The 21,744-nt window shown below is 31.6% G+C and overlaps 1 protein-coding gene across 1 annotated transcript; it reads left to right on the top strand.

The window, feature by feature from the left end:
• The first annotated feature begins 13,132 nt into the window (after window positions 1-13,132).
• On the top strand, window positions 13,133-16,871 carry LOC120073971 (phosphoenolpyruvate carboxykinase (ATP) 1-like). The gene is made up of 11 exons (XM_090311585.1): window positions 13,133-13,199; window positions 13,318-13,560; window positions 13,769-13,950; window positions 14,039-14,192; window positions 14,271-14,456; window positions 14,546-14,844; window positions 15,320-15,493; window positions 15,598-15,663; window positions 15,742-15,920; window positions 16,001-16,339; window positions 16,438-16,871. The coding sequence occupies exons 2-11, from the start codon at window positions 13,325-13,327 to the stop codon at window positions 16,579-16,581; spliced, it is 1,959 nt and encodes a 652-aa protein (XP_090167711.1). The 5' UTR covers window positions 13,133-13,199; window positions 13,318-13,324; the 3' UTR covers window positions 16,582-16,871.
• The last annotated feature ends 4,873 nt before the right edge of the window (window positions 16,872-21,744 follow it).

The raw sequence follows: 21,744 nt of genomic DNA, 5'->3' as shown, positions 1-21,744 counted from the left end.
TAAGAAGAGTGCATGAGGGCCGATTGTGAGGAAACCATGCGTTGATGAAAGAACGCATGCATTGGTAGCAAAACCATGCGTCGATCATGAAGTTCCAAGAGGAGGAGATGCTGTCGGACAGTGAAGTCTGGAAGTAGCATCAACTTAGGACAAGGAGTTCTTCCAGAATACTCGTGCGTTTGGAGTGATTGTAAAGTCACCTGAAAGTTGAGAGAGTCTAGTTTTCATGATAGGGTACCGAGGAAGAGACTCCAAGGGATCAGGCTGGAGAGTCAGGAAAAGTCACAAGGGTCGAGCTATCAGATTAGCTTGGGCCAGTCTTGAGGATTTGATAATTCCGGCCAAACCACAAGAAGTTATGAGCTAAAAATTTCAAGGTAAGCTTCCTGAAACATTTTAGAGAATGTTTGTAGAAGAGAGTATCTCGAGATAAGGCTTAGAACTATGAGTATCCTGAGCTTTAAATTAAATCTGGATCTTATGGTTCAAAAGGGAGCCCGAGGTATCCAAGGAACTTCTAAAGAGAAAGGTTCCTAAACCACCAAGGTGAGTGACTAAATATTTACAATGTTTTAAAGAAACCATGTTTTAAAGAAAGATTATTCTCATGCTAGCTAGTTTTATAAAGTAATTTCCAAGCAAACCATGAGTTATGTTTTAAACGCATGCCATGTATGAAAGTTTATTGAAAAACTATTTATGTGTGTTTAAATACATCAAGCATGCGTTAGTATCTTTAAAATACATGTTTTCTATTCGTTATGCTTTACATGCTTTAAAGAGAAAGTCATTTTATGACTAGTTGTACTTGAAATTCGATACCGAAGGACATTTTAGAAGGTATCTGAGCAGCTTGATACTAAATGACAAGTTTTGAGAAGGTATCTAAGCAAAAGTACCTAAGGTATGATTGTACTTAGTATGGCCACGTGCATGTAGGTAGTTAAAGTCAGAGATTGAGCAAAAGGGTTCTCTCTTGACTAGCAGTTGACGTTGAGATTTAACCACAGTAGTGTTACTCTCAACTAAGGAACAATTTTAATTTTTTCTGACAAAAACAACTTTATATGCTTTATGCTTGGAAAATGTTTGTATTACAGTACAAGGTTACTGTATAAATTTATATTTCAGTTTAATCTCTTTATTGAGACTTTTGCATGAGAATCAGTTTTCTTTCTTAAGTCACTCACTAGGTTAGCAAGCTCACCCCGTTTTCAAATGTTTTCCTTTCCTCTAGGTAGCGGTCAAATCCTCAGAAGGTAGCTCTGCATCTGCTCTGCCATTAAAGGACAAAGATATTGTAACCCGTCTGTTAGGTGGTTACTATAAATATTGTACACATGTTACAGTTGTTCATATAGGGACTAAGGTTTTGGGCATCGGGACTTGTGAAACTAGTAATGTAATCTCTTTAAATATGTTGTGTGTTTAAACTTAATGTGTTGGGCCTAAGAGGCATCCGCTGTGTATGAGTTGCATGTTGGTATCAGAGTTATTTCCGCTAGAGTTATTAGGCAGTAAGTGTCAACAAAAGGGTTGATAACTGCTGCAGTCATGTCCTCTCCTAGGCTCAAAGAGTAGTCTGGGACGGGGTGTGACAACTTATGCTAACCAATATTAAGATTTGTTAAGATATGCATTTAGAATTCAGTTTTAGGAGCTTTTCCTTAAGATACATTTCTTGAAAGTAGTATGTTCGCAAGCTTTACCTCAAACCTCCTTTGCATAATTTTCTAAGACTATCTCATGACTCGATTTCAACCATGAGAACTTTGTTGCCTTCAAAATTTGGGGGTGGGAGAGGTCTGAGCTAATGCGTTTAAACTCGTAAATATCTCTTAATAATAATAACAAACTCCAAGAAAAAAAAAAAGTGCAACTCCACTGCCTAAGTTAAATTTAGAGCAAGAGCTAAGTTGAGAAGGGAACTTGCTCATAGTTGGATTTCCGTATGACACCCGTGAGGGCAAGCCAAAACGAAGTTTAAAGGCCTAGGTCAACGCATGATCTAATAAAGACAATAAAATAAGGAGTAATAAACAAAGTTTTTATATTTATAAACCATGAGTCTATTTCTAAAAAGAGAAATAAGAGAGTTTGGAAATGAGCAAGGTAATTTTGAGGAATAAGCTTGTCGTATCTAAAGTTAGGAAATATTTCTGTAGCAGAGTGAATAGAGTTTTGAGGCGAATTACTAGTCTCATAAATCTCAATCTAGGAAGCATGTTGAGAGGTCAGACTAATGCATTAATTTGAGTTGAGATATATGCTAAGACTTTAATTACATGCTTGAGGACAAATATTGTTTTAACTTTGGAGGTTGATAACTTGTAGAAATACAAGTTATTGTATCCTTTTACTTGAAATAATTAGGAAAAATTGGAGGAAAATGTATTAGCTTGATATGAAATTCATGTACATAATTATACTTTGTGTTCATGCATTCACAAAACCCAGTACCTTGAAAGAATAGAATCTAGCATCATTAAACCTAGGATTATAATAAAAAGAAGCAAAAATAACAAAGAAAACAAAAGTTGCAACCATGGACGCATAGAAACAGATAAGATCGACATGAAATTTCTACGTAGAAAATCGCATGTTTAGCAGAAAAACACGAAAAGAGAAAACAAAAAATGCATGGACAGTGGATATCAAATCAAAATGCAAGTTGGTAGTTGATTTGAGACATTCGTGGTAGAACCAATGAACTTGTGACACGAGCAGTCGGCACAACAAGGCATGGAATTAAATGCAAAGGTGTCAATGAATCATTAGAAAGAGGCAAAGAAAAGCTCCCATCTTGATACCTATAAATAGCTTATCAGAATTTTACTAAGTAAGAGACTTCCGATCGAGAGATTGATTGAAGCTCTACTCAAACTCCAGCTCGAATCCACCACTACAATCGATCTTTCAAGCTTTTGTTTGGAGAATTCTGAGGGAGAACTCAATTTTCTTCTTTGAAAAAAGAGAGAGAGAGTTCCATCACCGCCATTACAATCACCATTGAAGCAGCCACCATATAAGTCAAAGGAATCAAAAGACTGTGATCAACAACTTGATACTTTCATTCTCTACTTTTATCATTTTGTTCTTATTATTCACATTTGTTAGTCATTTGGGATTGAAAGACTCATTATCGTAATATAGATATGATTTCTAGCATATTCCATCCATTCATGTTTTCGTTTTCGTTTATCATGAGTAACTACATCTTTAATGGGTTGAGGAAGTCAAATGGACATTTTTTTAAGTTTTGCATAAGTTAAAGTTCATCTTGTTTAATGTATGGCCATTATATTGCTTAAATCTGATTGAGAGATAGATTTAAGTAAAGAAATAATCATCTGTTTGAGAAAGTAAGTTATGGTAGATTTCATTAGACAAGGAGAGGAATAATTTTAGAAATAAAGTTAATCTTTGGTCTTAAATTAACTCAAGCATGCGTCCTAGAGATAGGGTATTCTGACTCAAACACACCGAAAGGTGAGTTCTTTATTTTCATAAGTTAATGACATAAACACATGACTTATGCATTACTTAAGAAAATGTTAGTGAACTTTCTCAACCTTGCTTTACCAACTGATATTTCTTTCAATTTTCTCGCATACTGCTTCATTGTAGTTGTAATTACCGCCATCATTTTCACTTCATTTCCACGTATCATACCATTCAATGCATCATCAATCACTGTCATTCATCAATAACCATCACCCACTTCACCACACTTGTAACTTATTCCATTTGTTAGTAGAACAAAATATTCTCAAACGCACACTTTTAAACAAAAACTCATCGCGTTAAGATCAAACATTAAATTCAAGTGCATCTTAATAGATTATCCCTGTGTTCGATCCTAGACTCACCAGAACTCTATTTAAACTTATACTTTGGTCTGAATAGATAAACATTACGTTTAAAATTACAATTTCATCAACTAAATTAAAACGTAAAAATAATGTTAAAAGTATTATCAGAAAAGCAACTAGAAATAACTTCACGATTACTAAAATCTAGGTAACTCAATTGATATAAAATTTACCATTAAATACTTAGAGATTCGATTACATTATCCATAAAATTGTCGGGGAACAAATTTATGAAGAAAACAGAGGATGGGGATTGGAGAATGAAAAAGGAAAAAAGTTTCTGATTTAACAGAAAGCACCTTCCCTAGAAGCAAACGAAACCACGGCCATATTTTTGTCATTTCCCACTCGTGTTCCCAACTCAAGCCGTTGGTGTCGTATTCAACTATTTATTTTCCCAAAATAGCTCATTGCTTAGGATCATTTTTCTTTAATTAATAATAATAATGATATTAATAAATAATGTTGTGTACAATAAATAGAATAATTACATTTGAACTTCGAGAGAGAGGGAGTAGATATCCAATTACTATGGAAGGTGTTCTTATTTCGACAACTGAGTAAAGACGATGAAAGATCAACCATAATTGATAACTGCTCTTTATATTAACGTGGAAAGTTGAAGTTTTACCCACCCTATTAAAATATTGATATAATATTAAATTTATCTTAACATATTATTTTAAAATTTTAATTTATTGACGATTTAATAGGATATCACAGTAGAAAATTTTAAATATGGATCCATGTAAAATAATTTAATTTTCTTTTCAATTAATACTGAATTTTATTGTCGGGCCTTATAGAAACAAGGTACCTCTACTCTCTCTCTTGAAGTAAAGTTATGAAAACTAAATACAACTTTAAAAATCTTATTTTGTTTTAAATTTTGGCTTAAAAATTCAAATGTTTTATTTTGAAATATGAAAATCAATATTATAAATAAATTGTGATAAAATAAGTACAATTTTCAAAACCAAACATGTTATTGCACTAGTATTGACTATATGTTTTTTTTTGTTACATGCAATAAGGTTGGTGGTTATGTTGTACATCTTTTTATTTTTGTTTTGTTACCTGCAATAAGGTTGGTGGTTATCTTGTCCATCTTTTTGTTTTTGTTTTGTCGAGCAGGATGTTCCACCACGGTGCAGGTTCTGTTTGAAAATATTTTTAAGTAGACAGTTGTCTTAAGTATCGGTTCTTTTCCTTTTCTAGTAGTTGGAAAGATCTCGATCATTTATTTGATTATTTTCTAAAGAGGCTAATTGTTGGAGAAAAATTAGGAATGGGGTCGCGCACACAATTATGTGTTAGACATGGCTTAAACTATGCGTTTACGCTCATGCATCAGAGGTCATGCGTTGGAATGAAAATGTGTTAATCTAGTATGCAATGACCACGCATTCCTATCACAAGTTTTCTTACGCTCGCGCCAAGTATAACGCGAACGCAAGTTTCTTGGGTAATCCGAGGTCGAACACATGGACTTGTCATTCAATAATGCTTGTGAAGCAATGCATTTGAGGCGATGAATAAAAATAAAAAGAAGAAGTTTAATGGATTTACACACTACTCCTACTCCTATCTAAACAGATTGAGCAATAGAAGACTTGCGATGAGAATAGGTAGATACACAACAACCATTAACGCATAGTAATGTTTATTATCTTAAATTGCTCGAGTAATCCCAACTCGTCACACTAACGCATTGCACACCTCTCGGTGATCAACTGCATGACTATATCTCTATAGTGCATGGTTGCGTCGAACATAAGATTGTGCCTATCTCTAGGAACAATGCATACTTTGCTTTAGTACGTTCCATCTCTTACCTTCTCAGGCAGTTAGACGCGGCTATTTAACTTATAGACAAGCAATGCAACAACCCATAGACAAGCGTTGCTACAGCCTTTCATCAAGCAAAGAGGATTAATTCACTATACTCGCACAACGCACACCTCTCGGTGGGTTGCTACATGCGTCCTATCTCTAAGCTACATGATTAAGTATGCGATCACCTTTGATAAATAAACGATGAAGGTAAATGATGATAAAGATAAAGATGATGAAGAAGATGACATTGAAGGAATCAAGAGATGCATTGATTACAAAATGTCTTAATATCTTACGCTAAAATATAATATAATACAAAGGTTAGAAGAGAAATGAAGGACTCTGCGTCAAGGCTTCCGGTGGTGCCATGGATGAATGGTGGAGATGTCTTTCTTGAACTTTATCTCCGGTGAAAGCTCCGGTCATCACTCGGTCTGGTTTGTGGAGGTGAAGAATTCTCACTGAAAATCTTGCTCAAGCTCTCATATGTGATCGCAAACCTCTGCCTTGAGGCAAAAGTTCAGATGCTTTGAAATGAAGGTCGAAGGGGCTATTTATAGGGTTTAAACGCCGACAGCTATCATGATTGCGTTATGTCTCATTGTTGCCTTTGTCGCGGTATGGGTAATGTCACATCGTCTTATCTTGTTGATACTCCCAAGGTATGCGTCCGAGCTTGATTCAACTGAAGTATCAACGCGTTTTACCCATCTTGCGATCATCCTTCTATTATGGTTGTCACTCCGTGGCTACAATTTCCAATTGATCACCGCAACTTCCATACGATGGGCGCATTCGATCACTGCAACTTCCATGCGATGGACACATTCGATTACCGCAACTTCCATGCGATGGATGCATTCGATCACCGAATGCATTCGTCTATGCGATAGCTCGGTTTTCAGCGCATGCGTTGGTCTTTGTGGTCGCCTGGCTTCAGCGCATGCGTTTATCTGCGATTGCTTATTTCCAACGCATGCGTTTGATTCCTGCGATAGCTACAAAAATAGACAATTTGGCACGGAGTAATGCATAATATTGGGGTCAGTGAGGATTTAGGTGCTAATCGACGCAAAACTCAATTTTTCGCAAATTATAAATATTATCACCGCATTTTCTACTTATTAACCCTCATAATTCTAAATAAAAGGCTTATAATAACTGGCATTTCTGCCAGTTATCACTAGTATTTAGTTGGGTGTTCGTGACAATTTAGGTTTGCCACTCTTGAACGTAATTTTGGGATTAAATGTCAAAAATGGTGAAAACTGAGATTATTGACAAACTGGAAAATTGTATGTATATCTCACAATATGAGAGGCATTTTGTTAGTTAGTCTTGAGGTGTTCTTTAGACTATCGTGACGTGAAACAAAATATTAGTGAGATGGACTCTTATGCTTAAGTGGAGCCTAAGCTTTTTGTTTGAAGAGTTCTTCTTACAAGACAATTAGAAATCGTGACAACAGTTGAGAGAAAATCCCACACTTAGAGGGAGCCTAAGTTATTATTCACTAAAAGCTAGGCCATTTGTTGGTCTTCATATAGGTTCTCTTCAACGATAAATATTGCATTGTAATTGCTTATTTATATTTAATGAAGTCTCTTTCCTTTGGTCACACTAACTCTAGACATAAGTGATATTACACCAAACTGAATTAATAATCTTTGTGTCTCTCTATTATTGTTTGTGTTTGTTCTTTTAAGTTATTAATCATCTTGTTAATTACAACATAGTGCATGACTTGCGATGATAAGTGATAAATCTACGTATTTTCAAAACACTCTAAAGCGAGTTTTAATTTTTCAATTTTTTTAGAGTTTTTTCTTATACACTCTTAGTTAAAAACCTTTTTGAAAGTTTTGTAGCTATAACTCGATATTCCTATTTGATTTATTTTAAAAATTAAAAAATAAATTTTTAAATAAGAAAAGGACACTCTGTATTCCTATAAAATCACATAAAATTTGGAAATCACTTCTTTTTTTTTTCCTCCCTTTAGGAGACCATTTCATTATCCTAAAAACGGACCATATCGGCAAATGCTTTTCCAATAAATTACTTTAGGATCTTCCAGTTGAAAAAAGTTGAAAATGATTAATGTAATTATTTATGTACTTTCACGTTGCTTAGTCATGTGAATACATGTGTATAATGCAACATTTTATTTCTTTTGAAATACATATCGTTTTCTTTTGTTTCATCACCAGAGAATCCAACTTTTATTTTTCCAATCAATTGGTGCAATTTGAATTGTATCCCCTTCAATAATTTGATAGCCACTCGAATAAATGCTTCTAAGATTGTGTTTCATATCACTTGGGAATTGAGGAATATGATTACTATACCATAATTTGGGAGGTAAAGATTGTGTTTCATAACAATACAGGCAGCGCTACCCTCGAGTGCTTTAGAATCAAATTCTTAGAAAATTAGATGCTTTTGAAATATATAAATAAATATTCGGTTCTATTGCATGATATTTTTCTTAACGATATAAAATATTATTTATTTTAAGTTTACCATATAACATATAATCACAACTAAAAAAAATAGATTGTAGAATATGTAATCTAGATTGAAAATGACATGCATTCTTCAATTCTAGACAATAATGTCTATTTCATTCTCGTTAAGATCTACATTATTATCTTTTCTCATTAGTAATTTAGGCTACGTTTATCGATCGATAATCAGAATTGGTATAATTGCAATGAGATTCTATTTATGGATCAATCATAATGGATCTCAATCGCAAACGTAACTGAACTGCTTTTGATCACGTTTACTAGACATTTTGCAAACATAATCTAATTACAATTGAGATTGTTTACTTTGCATGGTCTTATCGTTATCGTTACCATTTATAATAAATCAGTAATAGTATTTGTAATGGTAAAAGTAACTGTGACATATTCATAATATTCATATTATAACGTTAATGGTAACAAATAACTGTTTCTAAGAGGAAAATTTGAAAAATCCTCATTCCACTAATTTTCAAACACAATCAAATTGATCATGCTCGACTCGACAATTAGATTGCATTTGTTGATTACAGATCTAACGTGGACCCTACAGTTTATTACAATTACAAAACATAAATAGACAACAACCACAAACGTGATCAAATCAAATGAGCCAATTTTTAAGATTTTCATTGGTAAATTACATTTTGAAATAAATATGCTCGATTACTAATATTGTGGTTTGTCAAACCCCCTGAACCTTTCGTAAGACGTTGAACAAGGTCTTAGGTCATAATTCTTGAATAGTCTAGGGCGTCTCATCGGAAAAAATCTGCATATTAATTTAAAGTTTTTCTCTTTGACCACTAAATCCATACCAATTTTTTACCCCCAAACTTTGTATAAAAAGGTACCGTCGTCAAAACTTGGCTGCACTTGCATTGCACGCCAAATAAGTAAGAGAATGCTGCTTTGTTACCTTCTGCCTCATGGACTTCTGTTCTATTACCGTCATAATAGAAAATTTGACATTATTGATAAAACAATTTTACGTTTTTTAAAATATAATTCTAAATTATCATTCTTGTGAGGGGTATGAAATATTTTCCCAGACATACTTTAATCTGAAAAGATAGCTTTTTCTACTTCCGACGCTTGATGCTTGTGTTTTCCTAATATAATTAGAGACGGAGAGATTCGAACCACGTCTCGTAATTACTATAAAACACTTGTATGCAAATTGAGTTATGCTCGTTTTAATAAGACTTAGTGTTTGTTATGTTTGCATAAAAAAATTATCATCCAACTTTTAGTTTTTATTAGTTTGAAGACATGTATAATATACGCAATTAAAAATATTTTAAACGTAAATTTTTAAATAGACATACTTTCAATTAAATTTAAATAGTTAATATGTATATTATATTTGATCAACTTATAATAAAAATAAAATGTGTTGATAGATGGAATTGAAAATCTCCGGAGCATAATTTACTCTAAAATTGTTGATAAACAGAGAACTTGCAAAAGAGCAAGAGCTTGACGATTAAGGTATTTATTCATTTTTATCTGAAAAGAAGTTTAAATTCATACCCTATCCTTTTTGTATTAAAAAAAATAATTAACTTTAATTGTTATGTTTATTTTATATTATAAAAAGTTTAACAGCCTACATTTGTTATTTGTGTACTAAACATTATCGGAAATAAAAGTAATTTGATTGTCATTTAATTTGTTTTGATATTTTAGGCTCATTTGATAACCATTTTACTTATCATTTTTCTATCGTAAATATTATTTTATATTTTTCAATTAGTTACGGTCAACTCTATTTCAAAACCCTCATTTATTACAGTATTTTCTATTTACTACAGTTTTTACTATTTTACATTCATTATTTTTTATTCATTGTTGCAGTGTTTACTATTTTCTTGTCAAATAAAAATAATTTACACCTCAAAAACATACTATTATAACTCAAATTAAAATAATCTATATTCCAAACACAAACTATTATAACTCAACTATAATAAATAACTCTTTACCCCGAACGTCCCTTTAATCTTTTATTAAAAGAAAATTTAAAGAGGTCATTAATATCAAACCATGGTTTTTGTTTTTCAAACCTTAGAAAAACGAAAAAGGGAAAAAATTGGTGAAAGGTAGACTTTTGATTTTCCTAAATGACCCAAATATATTGTCAAATATCTTATAATTTATTTTATTCGAAGTGTGACATATATTTAATGTATTGAAGTTCTACACGTAATGCGATAATGTTTAATAAATTTAAAAAAAATCTTTAAAAACTCTAAACTATGAAATTCAGAACCAAATGGTAATGCAATTTGAAATTGCTGTTGGGATGTTGTAACTCTGAAGGAAGCCTTTAGAAAACAACATGTATTAGGTCTATGAAAAAAGAAATTAGTTGACACAATTTTATATTACGGTGAGTACATAGAGACCAAGCATTGAAATTAATCAATATCTCGTGCAAAATCCTAAATGTATGTGGTTTGAAATTTAAATGATATTTATATATAGTTTAGGCAATATTAATCTTTCATTCTCTTCGATCACAAAGAAAGAAGTTACAAAATATTTCATTTTTAAAAGAATTTGTCACGTGACAACTTGTGATTAATAATTGTGGGAGCTACACATGCAATCCGATATACACTAAAGTATTTTTCTAGTTAAATTTCATAACGTTAATAAATTCAATATAGACGACAATATATGAAATGGGAGAATCGAACTTCTGATACTTTAAGATTGATAGTATAATCAATATCTTAATTGAGTTATACTTATTTTGACAAAAATTTATAATTGCCTATTATTGAGCTCAATCTTTTGATGTTGTTGTCATTTGCAAATAACATAATAACACATGGAAGAATTAGAATATTATTGTTAATTAATTAAGGAGACGGGCTTAATTTTTTCTTAAACGGCGTCGCCAACAACTCAGCGTTTGGCATTGGGTTGGTGGGAACTGGGAACGGAGGGCGCGGCGAGCCAAGCATTTGTGACGTGGCGGTTGTCCATATCATAATCGGAAAAAAAGCGGCTGGTTCCCACGTCACCCTGCAATGCCTGTCAATCACGAATATTATACCATACCTTTTGGTTGTTCTTGCCATCCCTCTATTTTTTTTCACCCCCTTTTATGCTTATTCCGATAAGTCTATTTAGTAATTATTTATTAGCGTGTCTACGAGTAATTCTAAAATTACTTTTAAGTGTATTTTTAATCTTTTTATATTTAAAAATATAAAATAAAATATTAAATTAATTTTGAGTGATTAGAAGGTTATTTAGAAATGATAAAAGTGATTTTAAAAAATTTTAAAATTACTCTCTAATATGGTTTCATTCGATAATTATTTAATTTATTATTATTATTTTTTGTTTGTCTTTGAAAATGAAGTCTATGAATTTCATTTCCATCGATTTCTTGTTGGCTACCTTTGAAAAGTATTTTTAAAATCAAAACCAAACCTTAGAACATTTTTAAAAAAATAAGAGAATTTCCAAAAAAACCTATTTTTGTTTTTGAAAACTTTCTAGATTCAAATGTTTACGTCGCAAATAGAAAACCATGAGTGAGAAAATGGGTAAAACAAGTACAAATTTTTTTTAAATCAAATATCTACAAATGGAACCTTAATTTTCAACATTTTATTTTTATTTTTATTGACATTATGAGAAAGTGAATTGAATATTTGACATTGAAGTCACCAATACAATTTTCTATGCTAGTTAAGCTATGATCATTTTGAATTTTTATTTAAAATAAATAGTTATGTTGATGTATTGTATTCAAATAATGGCCAAAACCAAAATTTTGTATCAGGAGCACACGTTCATGTGTTTATATGATTTGACAATGTTAAGAAGTGTCTAATAGGTCATCTTTGAATTTTTAATTTTGTGTGGAATAAATCATTCTACTTTTAAATATGCATAATAAATCTTTAAATTCTCATATATTTTTTTTAATTTTTAAATTATATATTTAATAAGTCTTTAATATGCCTCGAAATTGGTTAAAATTCAATGCATTGATCAAATACTAAATTGAAAAACTTTAGTTCCAAATGGACAGAGTTAAAGTTTATCTCTAATAGGAGAGATAATTTTTTGATACAAATAAAAAGTTTATTTTCTCGATCTTTTAAATATTTTAAGAATTTCAAAGAACACAAAATTAAAATTTTCTATAATTATTAAATATGAATTTCGAAGTCTGAAACTACACTCATAATTTAAAATTTGTAAAATAAATTAAAAATTCATAGAATGTACTTGGAAGTTTTAAACTACACTTAATTTAACCTTTGTGAAATAATGATTCCATTAATATATAACATTTAGATAAAGTAACATTGATTATAAAATTATAAAATACATGTATATTTGTGTGTGTATATGAAATATTCAAGAATTAACTTAAATTTGAATTTCTTAGTAAAAAAAAAATAGTTAACTTAAAAAAAACTTCACTTTGTTTCAAAAAAAAAAAAATGACAGCCACACAAAAATTGTTTTAAATTAAAAAACGTGAAAGAAAAACTTGGAATTCAAAGAAGGGAAAGTTCAACTGTGGCGTTTAACTAGTAGCAAAAAAGAAAAGAAGGGGGGGGGGGGGGGGGTCTATGTTGGCAATTCGACAAGAACATAGCAGAAAATTTGGGCACGCTACTCAAATAAAATTTCCGGAAAAACTTCTCCGACCACATTCCTATTTGGAAAATAACAAAAAGAAAAATGATCCCAAGACCACCGGATTGTACATCGAAAATTTTGGTTACCCGTGTACTTAGCAAAATATTTTGCACTTTGGGTAAGACTTTTAACCCTGGTCAAGTTACGCCCTGGTTAGATAACTGCTAAAACCGTGCTTGTGAAGCCTTTAAAAGGGAATCCCCATAACTCCCATTTCCCATTCATCCAAACTCATCCACTCTCATTTCGTTCATTCACTCATCTCATTACCATTCTTTGCTAAACTTCTGTACTTCTACATTTCTCCTATTCCCTCTTTTTCTTTCTAAACAATTATTCCAATTCTCAATATGAAAACGATTAGATTAATTATTGATATTTTATTTCCACCTGTTTTTTTTTAATAGGATCAACATGGCTGGTTCGAACATAGCCAATGGCAAAGAATTTGACAGGGAAATTCAGACGGAGGGAGGGAACGGAATCTGCTACGACGACAGCACGTCGCCGATCAAGGCTCAAACCATTGATGAACTTCATAACCTGCAGAAGAAGCGATCCACACCCGGCACTCCCATCGGCTCGGCTGCAGATACCTTCTCTTTAATCGCTGAAGAAGATCGCCAGAGGCAACAACTCCAATCAATCAGGTACCATATTTACCACACACATGCACCACCACGTACATTAATTCATAGTAAATTTATATATTAAACAAAAACAGAGGACATTTAATTTTATTGAAAGTAAAAGTGTGATTCTATGGGGCTTGTGAAATGTGCCAATAGTATCCTTTCAAATCGCGACACGTGTACTTTATTTTGAAATTAATTTATTTGATTGGGAATTGGAATCCAGTGCATCGTTAGCATCATTGGCGAGAGAGACTGGGCCAAAGGTAGTGAAAGGAGACCCGGCCCGAAAATCTACAACTACGAATGAGGTTGCACACGTGTTGCACCACCAACTCGCACCCACTATTAACATCAGTGACAGCTCATTGAAATTCACACACGTCCTCTACAATCTCTCCCCTGCAGGTCCAAAAATACATAATTTTAATATTTAATTTAATATATTTCACTTAAATCATCTTTAAGCTGAATGGAGACGGCGTCGTTTTGGCAGAGCTGTACGAGCAAGCCATAAAGTACGAGAAGGGTTCGTTTTTTACCTCGACGGGAGCATTGGCGACGCTTTCTGGTGCCAAGACAGGGCGATCTCCAAGAGACAAGCGAGTTGTTAAGGATGAAAATACCGAGAAAGAGCTCTGGTGGGGAAAGTAAGTATAGAAACGACTTCTTTTTACCCCAAAATTTACCTTTTTGGACTAGTTTTAATCTCTGTTTTCATGTTGCAGGGGATCGCCAAATATTGAAATGGACGGGCACACATTCATGATAAACAGAGAAAGAGCCGTGGATTACTTGAACTCTCTTGACAAAGTCTTCGTTAACGACCAATTCTTGAATTGGGATCCAGAGAACAAAATCAAAGTCAGAATTGTCTCTGCCAGAGCTTACCACTCGCTGTTTATGCATAACATGTAAGCAAAAGAGAAAAAACAGAGGATACCAAAATTCTAAAAAGGGGGTTGATAATGGTGAATGATTTTTTCTGGGTTTTTTTGGGTAGGTGTATTCGGCCAACAGAGGAAGAGTTGGTGAATTTTGGGACACCGGATTTCACAATATACAATGCTGGGCAGTTTCCTTGCAACCGTTTTACACATTACATGACATCTTCAACTAGCGTAGATGTGAATCTGACGAGGAAGGAAATGGTGATCCTTGGAACACAATACGCGGGTGAGATGAAGAAAGGATTGTTCAGTTTGATGCATTATCTAATGCCCAAGCGACATATCCTCTCTTTGCATTCTGGCTGTAATATGGGAAAAGATGGCGATGTTGCCCTCTTCTTTGGATTATCCGGTATACAAATAACTTTTTTTTAACCCTTGTTCGAATTTGATAGTAATTTTAAATGGGTTAAATTTGTATCTATTTAATTAATTAATGTTTAATAGGTCATGAATTTTTAAAATATTAATCAATCATTAGACTTTCAATTCTATGTCTATTAGATTCCTAGTTCTCTTATTCGATATTTAATAGGTCATCACATTTAAGACATTTTTTTAAATTGATATATTTGCTAAATATAAAATTGAAGTTTTAGAATTCCATTAGATACAAAATTCAATTTTATATCTAATAGATCAATTATCAATTATTTTTTTTAAAGTTTAATAACTTAATTAAATACAAAATTAAAAGTTGTCCATTAATTTATTAACCACATTTAAAAGTTTAGAAATAAAACAAACCATGTGAAAGATTACGGACTAAACTTGTAATTTAACATTTTGAATTATATCGTTTCTTAACTTTATTTATTCTGTTTTAGGTACCGGAAAGACCACTTTGTCGACGGATCAGAATCGTTACTTGATTGGAGACGATGAACATTGTTGGAGCAACAACGGTGTCTCAAACATCGAAGGAGGTTGCTATGCTAAGTGCATTGACCTTTCCCGAGAAAAAGAGCCAGATATCTGGAACGCCATCAAGTTCGGAACCGGTAACAACATAAATAAAAACAACAAAAATAATCTAGTAGTCCCTTTCCCTAGGATTAATTAAACATTTGACATTTTTATTGAAATGGTTTGTTTGGATCGACAGTATTGGAGAATGTAGTATTCGATGAGCACACCAGAGAGGTTGATTATTCTGACTATTCAGTTACAGGTATTAATCAATTCAATTAATTAATCATCTTAAACTGATTACAATTATGATTAATAATAATCCTATTTTTTGATGTAGAGAATACTCGAGCGGCGTATCCAATCAAGTACATACCGAACGCTTTAATACCATGTGTGGGGCCACACCCAAAGAACGTTATATTATTGGCTTGTGATGCATTTGGAGTGCTTCCACCTGTTAGCAAGCTTAATTTGGCTCAAACCATGTACCATTTCATCAGTGGATATACTGCATTGGTAAAAAGAAATGACTTTTTTACTATGAGATTGAGGGTTAAAATGAAGGGTTAAAATGAAGTGAAATTGAAAAATTGTAGGTGGCTGGAACGGAAGACGGTATAAAGGAGCCACAAGCGACATTCTCGGCTTGCTTTGGAGCGGCTTTCATAATGTTACATCCCACAAAGTACGCCGCTATGCTCGCTGAAAAGATGAAGAACCACGGCGCCACCGGCTGGCTCGTTAACACCGGCTGGTCAGGTGGCTGTTATGGCTCCGGTAGCCGTATTAAGCTTTCTTACACTAGAAAAATCATCGACGCCATTCATTCTGGTGAACTTCTCAATGCCGATTACCGTAAAACGAAAGTCTTTGGACTCGAAATCCCCACCGCCATAAAAGGAGTTCCCTCTGAGATTTTGGACCCTGTGAACACTGTAAGAAAATAAAAACGACATTATAATTTATGGGATCTAGTTGTTAAAAAATTATTAGATTCAATTCATCACTAATTTTGAATTGGGGGTCTTTGCAGTGGTCGGACAAGGATGCGTATAATGAAACGTTGCTGAAATTGGCGAGTCTTTTCAAGAACAATTTTGAGACATTTACCAATTACAAGATCGGTGAAGACAATAGTTTGACAGAGGAAATTCTTGCTGCTGGTCCGAATTTTTAAAATGAAGCACTAAAAAAATAAAAAGATGGGGTTTGCAGTAATGGAAAACGATTAGCCTATTATTGTTATTTTCTTTTCATTTTTGCTGCTGACATTTTTTTTAAATACCTATTTGTTGAGGAAGCCATGTTGCTTTCCATTTTGATTTGTTTTAGAGGCAGAGAGTTTGGGAAAAAGAAGAGATATATTTGGGTCTGGTTTAATGCATCGTCTTCTAAAGAGGCCGCCAGAGTTCGGCATATTTTATAATTTATATATGCAAGTTAATGAATACTGCAATTTCTGAAGAATTGTTGTTGTCTTGTTTTGCTTCTTCTTTCTTAGTAAAGTTAAAATAAAGTAGTCCTCGGCACATTTTATTTTTATTTGGAGTGATTTCGGATCTAAAAACAAGTCTATTGAAGAAATTAAATTAGATATAAAATTGAGGCAAAATAAATCTCTATGAAAGTGTTTGTTTCCAAGATTGTGATTGTATGTGTTGGGCATCCTAAATCCACTTCGAAATCTCATCCTTTTCTTCATGGGTCTATTCAAACCGGTTATTATTTTTTTTTTTTTTCTTAATTTAATTTAGAAAGTTTGTCAGCCAATTTTTGGACACCATTTTAATGACCACTATCAACCAACCTCTGACCACCAACTTCAGTGACCGCCTTGAATGTCACTTCGGACAAACATTTTTTTTTTAAAATAATCTAAATCATTTCAAAGAGACTCTTAGTTTAAATACCATAATATTTTTTAAAATAGACTTTCTTTTTCTTCTAATTATTTTTTTCTTTTGGAGTTATTTTTAATTATTATTATTATTAGATTTTTTTTTAAAATTCTTTCTTTCTTGGTTTAAAATTAATGTTTCCTTCATTTTAGAGGATTTCATTTATTTTCTATTTTTACTAATTGAAAATCACCATCACATATACCATGATTTATTTTTGGCGTGTTTATAAAGATATTGAAAAATGCAATTATATATAAAATATATTATTTGGTATATAAGAATATATTATACAAATTGTATTATTAATGCACTTATCAAATATATACAGATTTATTTATAAAAAACTCAAATATATAATGATATATATATATCAAATATACCTTGATTTCTTCTTCAAAGTTTTTGATGGATTCTTGCTTTCATTTATGAGGGCAACAATTTTCGGATTTTTGTAGATATTTTTCTTACTTGTATATGTTATGAAAAGAAAACTGTTTTAGAGAGTTCATAATCATAAGAAACTTCCCCCAACATGCTAAGATCTAAAAAAGTAAATTGAATCATATTTTTACGTAAAATAATAGCTCATTAGATTGCAATTATAAATTAGGTATATTTATTTAGACTATATGCATTAGAAAAAAAACCTAATTTAATTTAACATTTTTATTTTTTTCGTTGGTTAATTTAACTAATTCGAAGATCTAAGATTATCTTTTAAACATAAAAGATTCAAATGTTGGCAACAACTTAGTGCCAAGTAAAAATTAAGACTCAAAATTTCTTTTGTTTCCTCAAATGTAATTTGATAAAAAAAAAATTATAATTTTTCAATAATTGAATTTAAGACTAAAATACTAATTTATTTCAATTTGAAGTTAACATGTTAGGGTAAAAAAATTGATTATTTTCAAATGAGTTAAAGTGATAAAAGTCCATGTAGTTTTATCTCAAAACCTAGTAAAATCAAAATACCAAATTACTAAAACAATAAATTAAATAAAATTATAAATTTAGTCACATCTCTATTTTAAAATTAAAACAAAAACGAATATTTTTCTAAACTTTTTAATTTATTTTGAACTTAACTATATTAAAATAACTAAGATGACAAGTTTGAACTAATCTAAAATCTAATCGTTGATTAAATACAAAAAAAAAAAAAAAAAAAATTCAACTCAAGATTTATACATCTGTATTTTATTCCCAGGCTTCCTAAACTTGCACCCCAAACACAGATTCCTTAAACATAGACGTCCAAAACCTGCACTTCAAACTCAGGCTATCTAAACCTCCCAGCTTAACCCCAGACTTAAGATTCCAAACCTGTACACTAAACACCTCCTATCAAACTATCAAAAGATTGACAATAACTCAAGTAGAGATGTTCCTCTGTTTGTCCCTATTTCATTTTCCATCCCTAATTTATTTATGGGACAGTTGCAAATATAAACATTAGACCAAAAGTATTAGTAGATATAACATAATGTAAAAAAAATTACAAATATGATCAAATTTAAATAGTCTATCAGTAATAGACCATATTATTGGTAAGAGTATATCAATAATAGAAGTCTATCGTTCATAGACTTGACTATATTTGTAATTCTTTTAAAATGATGCTATACACTTGTTATTATTTCTAAAAATGTTATTAATTGTAATTACCTTTTATTTATTGTTTAACAGAACACTCTCGGCTAGCCCATTTTTCCTTCTCTACAGGATAACGAAAAGCCTTGGGAAAACCATCTTATAAATTTTGTATATTGATCTATTGAAGGTGAGTTCATCCGAACTCTTTAAACTCTGACTCTTGAACCCCTAAATTTAGACCAACATGCACTTAAGCCAAAAATTAAAATACCAAAAATACTACCATCTAAACCTCATGACTAAAAAGGCATATATTTTTTATTATACTAATAACATATAAACAATTAAAACTTCTAATAATATTTTTTAATATATATTTTTATAATTTAGAGACTATGGTTCTCAGATAATAAAAAAATGAAAAGGGCAAAACTAATAAAAAAAATAATTGAAATTTTTAACATAAACTTTTTAATAATTTTATCAAGTATAGGCAATAAAGAATGCCAAACCTTTTTAAAAATTTAAGGTTAAATTCCAATATTAGTCCATAACTTCTATCTACCTACCAAGTTGGATCGTCAACTTTAAAAATTATCTAATAAGACTATAGACTGTAATTGTTACAAGAGTTGTAAAGTGTTACAAATGATCTGATCCTAATCATTCATATGGAGGCATGCGAGTGGGGATATCCTATACAAAAAGTTTGTAAAAGACCAGACCGTGAAATTATTAATCTCTCTTTATAATGCCTATAATTGAAGAGATTAACATTTAATAGGATGACCAAGGTGACTCGACCTTAATCTTGAGTGAGTTATGAACTTCTGTTTATGAGGGCGATCCTTTGATTTATATGGGTGAGAGTGGTCATATTCACCGACTCAATAAGTCTACCATTCTGGGAATTTGCCAGAACAGTGAGCTGGAAACAAAGCTACCACAAGAAGAAATTCAATTTTTTCCTATCTTTAGGGTAAGTCGATGAATTGCTCTCTTAAAAGTTGATTCGAGAGCTTGAACATTGAGGTCTCACCCTCTCACTAGCCAGCACTACTACAAAACTGGACTTTAATGTCGGTTTAAAACCGACATTAAAGGGCTTTAATGTCTGTTGAAAATCGACATTGAAGATCGTGTTATAAAAGGTTTTTAATGTTAGTTTTAAACTGACATTATAGCTGATCGAAATTTCAGTACTAATTATCTTCAATGCCGGTTTTTCAACCGACACTATACACCATCTTCAATGTCGGTTGAAAACCGCCATTGTACATCATCTTCAATGTCATTTTAAAACCGACATTGTACATCATCTTCAATGTTGATTTTTTACCAATTTTTTTCAATAATTGTCCCCTTTTTAATGCCTCATTTTTTTAAATTGTCCAATCCATTTTTAATGTCAGTCAAAGAGTTAAAAATAACATTAAAAAAATGACATATACTAAATAAAATCTTAATTGTTTTTATATATTAAAATCTCAACAAACATAAAAATTTAAATCTCAATCTTGCTCACAAGGTATGAATAATAGTTAGCACTCAAAGAGATAACAAACTTTATGCTTGCAAAGCTGTAGTTCTAACAAACTTGAATTTATAATATTTCCATAAGCTAAAAGAAAAGAAAAAGGCTAACAATCTCTTCAATCAAGCTACCAACTTATTCCACTAAAAATTAATTGAATTGCTGGTAAGACGATACTTTCCTAGTAAGGTTTGAGCTACTACTCCTCCGCCATAGCTATCAGCTCCACTGCCAAAACCTAACCTTCCACTAGGACCTTGAGAAATTTTTAGGTATGACACAACAATCAACAACACGTTGAGAAAAATATGACAACATTTATGATTTGTAATAGTCGGAAAAGAATAACTTCAAAATGTAAATCTAGAACTTCAAAATTTGTAATTTATAAACAAACTTGCAACTTCATTTAGATCTTATAAAGAAGGATAAGAAGTCAAAATCAACTAAGAAAAATTTGAACACTGCAATAAGGTGATCAACAAGTAAAATAGAAAAAACAATCAAACTAAATTATCGAAAAGAGAGAAAACGGTCCGAAATGAAAATTTATCCGAATTCCAATTGGCTTTTTTTAAAAAACGAATGAAAGTTTGAAGTAACTAAAGAGAACCTGGAAAAAAAAACTCAAACAGATCCGTGAGTCAAGGCATTTCTTCCATCAGATTTGCTAAACACAATTCCAAGAACAAACAAATCTAATCAAATGCTTGTAAATCAAAGAAATTCCGATAATTCAAAACAATCGTAAATGCATTCATAATATGAAACTAGCATATAAAAAAAAAAAAAAAAAAGAAGGGAGACAATCACATTTTCTTGTTAGATTTCAGGTTCATTCAACCATTAAAAGTTTAAACAAACCGACAACTAGCTCTAAATCATTAGAAGTTGAAGAAATACTGTAACTTAAAAAAAAAAAAACTCAAAGCAAAGGCTCTTCTTTTTTTGTACAAATTCCTATGAATGAAATAAAAACGATAAAATAACCACAACAAAAAGTGTTAAGTCAACTCTTGATGACGCAGAAGCAAGAGACGATCAATGGATGATGGAATAACACTCGTTAATGAATTGCTTGACAAATCCTTTAATTCCAACCTTAATATTAAGAAAACATGCAATAATGATATAAAAGGAGAAGTCCCAAATCTTACTAAATTAGTACAAACAAGTAGTGTAAAAAGGAAGATCAGGTGGCATTTTGTCAAACAATTTCAATATAAATAAAATAGCCCTCAGTCAATTACATCTTTTATATTGACTAAATCACAATCTCAAATAGCATATAACGATGATAGACTCAAAA

Source organism: Benincasa hispida, chromosome 3 (assembly GCF_027475165.1).
Source record: "Benincasa hispida cultivar pf3 chromosome 3, pf3_genome.v1.1, whole genome shotgun sequence".
Taxonomy (NCBI): Eukaryota; Viridiplantae; Streptophyta; class Magnoliopsida; order Cucurbitales; family Cucurbitaceae; genus Benincasa; species Benincasa hispida.
Note: the sequence above shows the minus strand (reverse complement) of the source record. Positions and strands in the feature narration are given on the sequence as shown.

Coding starts and splice junctions, on each gene's coding strand:
- LOC120073971 (XM_090311585.1), top strand. CDS start 13,325: ATGGCTGGTTCGAACATAGCCAATGGCAAAGAATTTGACAGGGAAATT. Junction 13,561..13,768: donor CAACAACTCCAATCAATCAG/GTACCATATTTA, acceptor ATTGGAATCCAG/TGCATCGTTAGCATCATTGG. Junction 13,951..14,038: donor CTACAATCTCTCCCCTGCAG/GTCCAAAAATAC, acceptor TCGTTTTGGCAG/AGCTGTACGAGCAAGCCATA.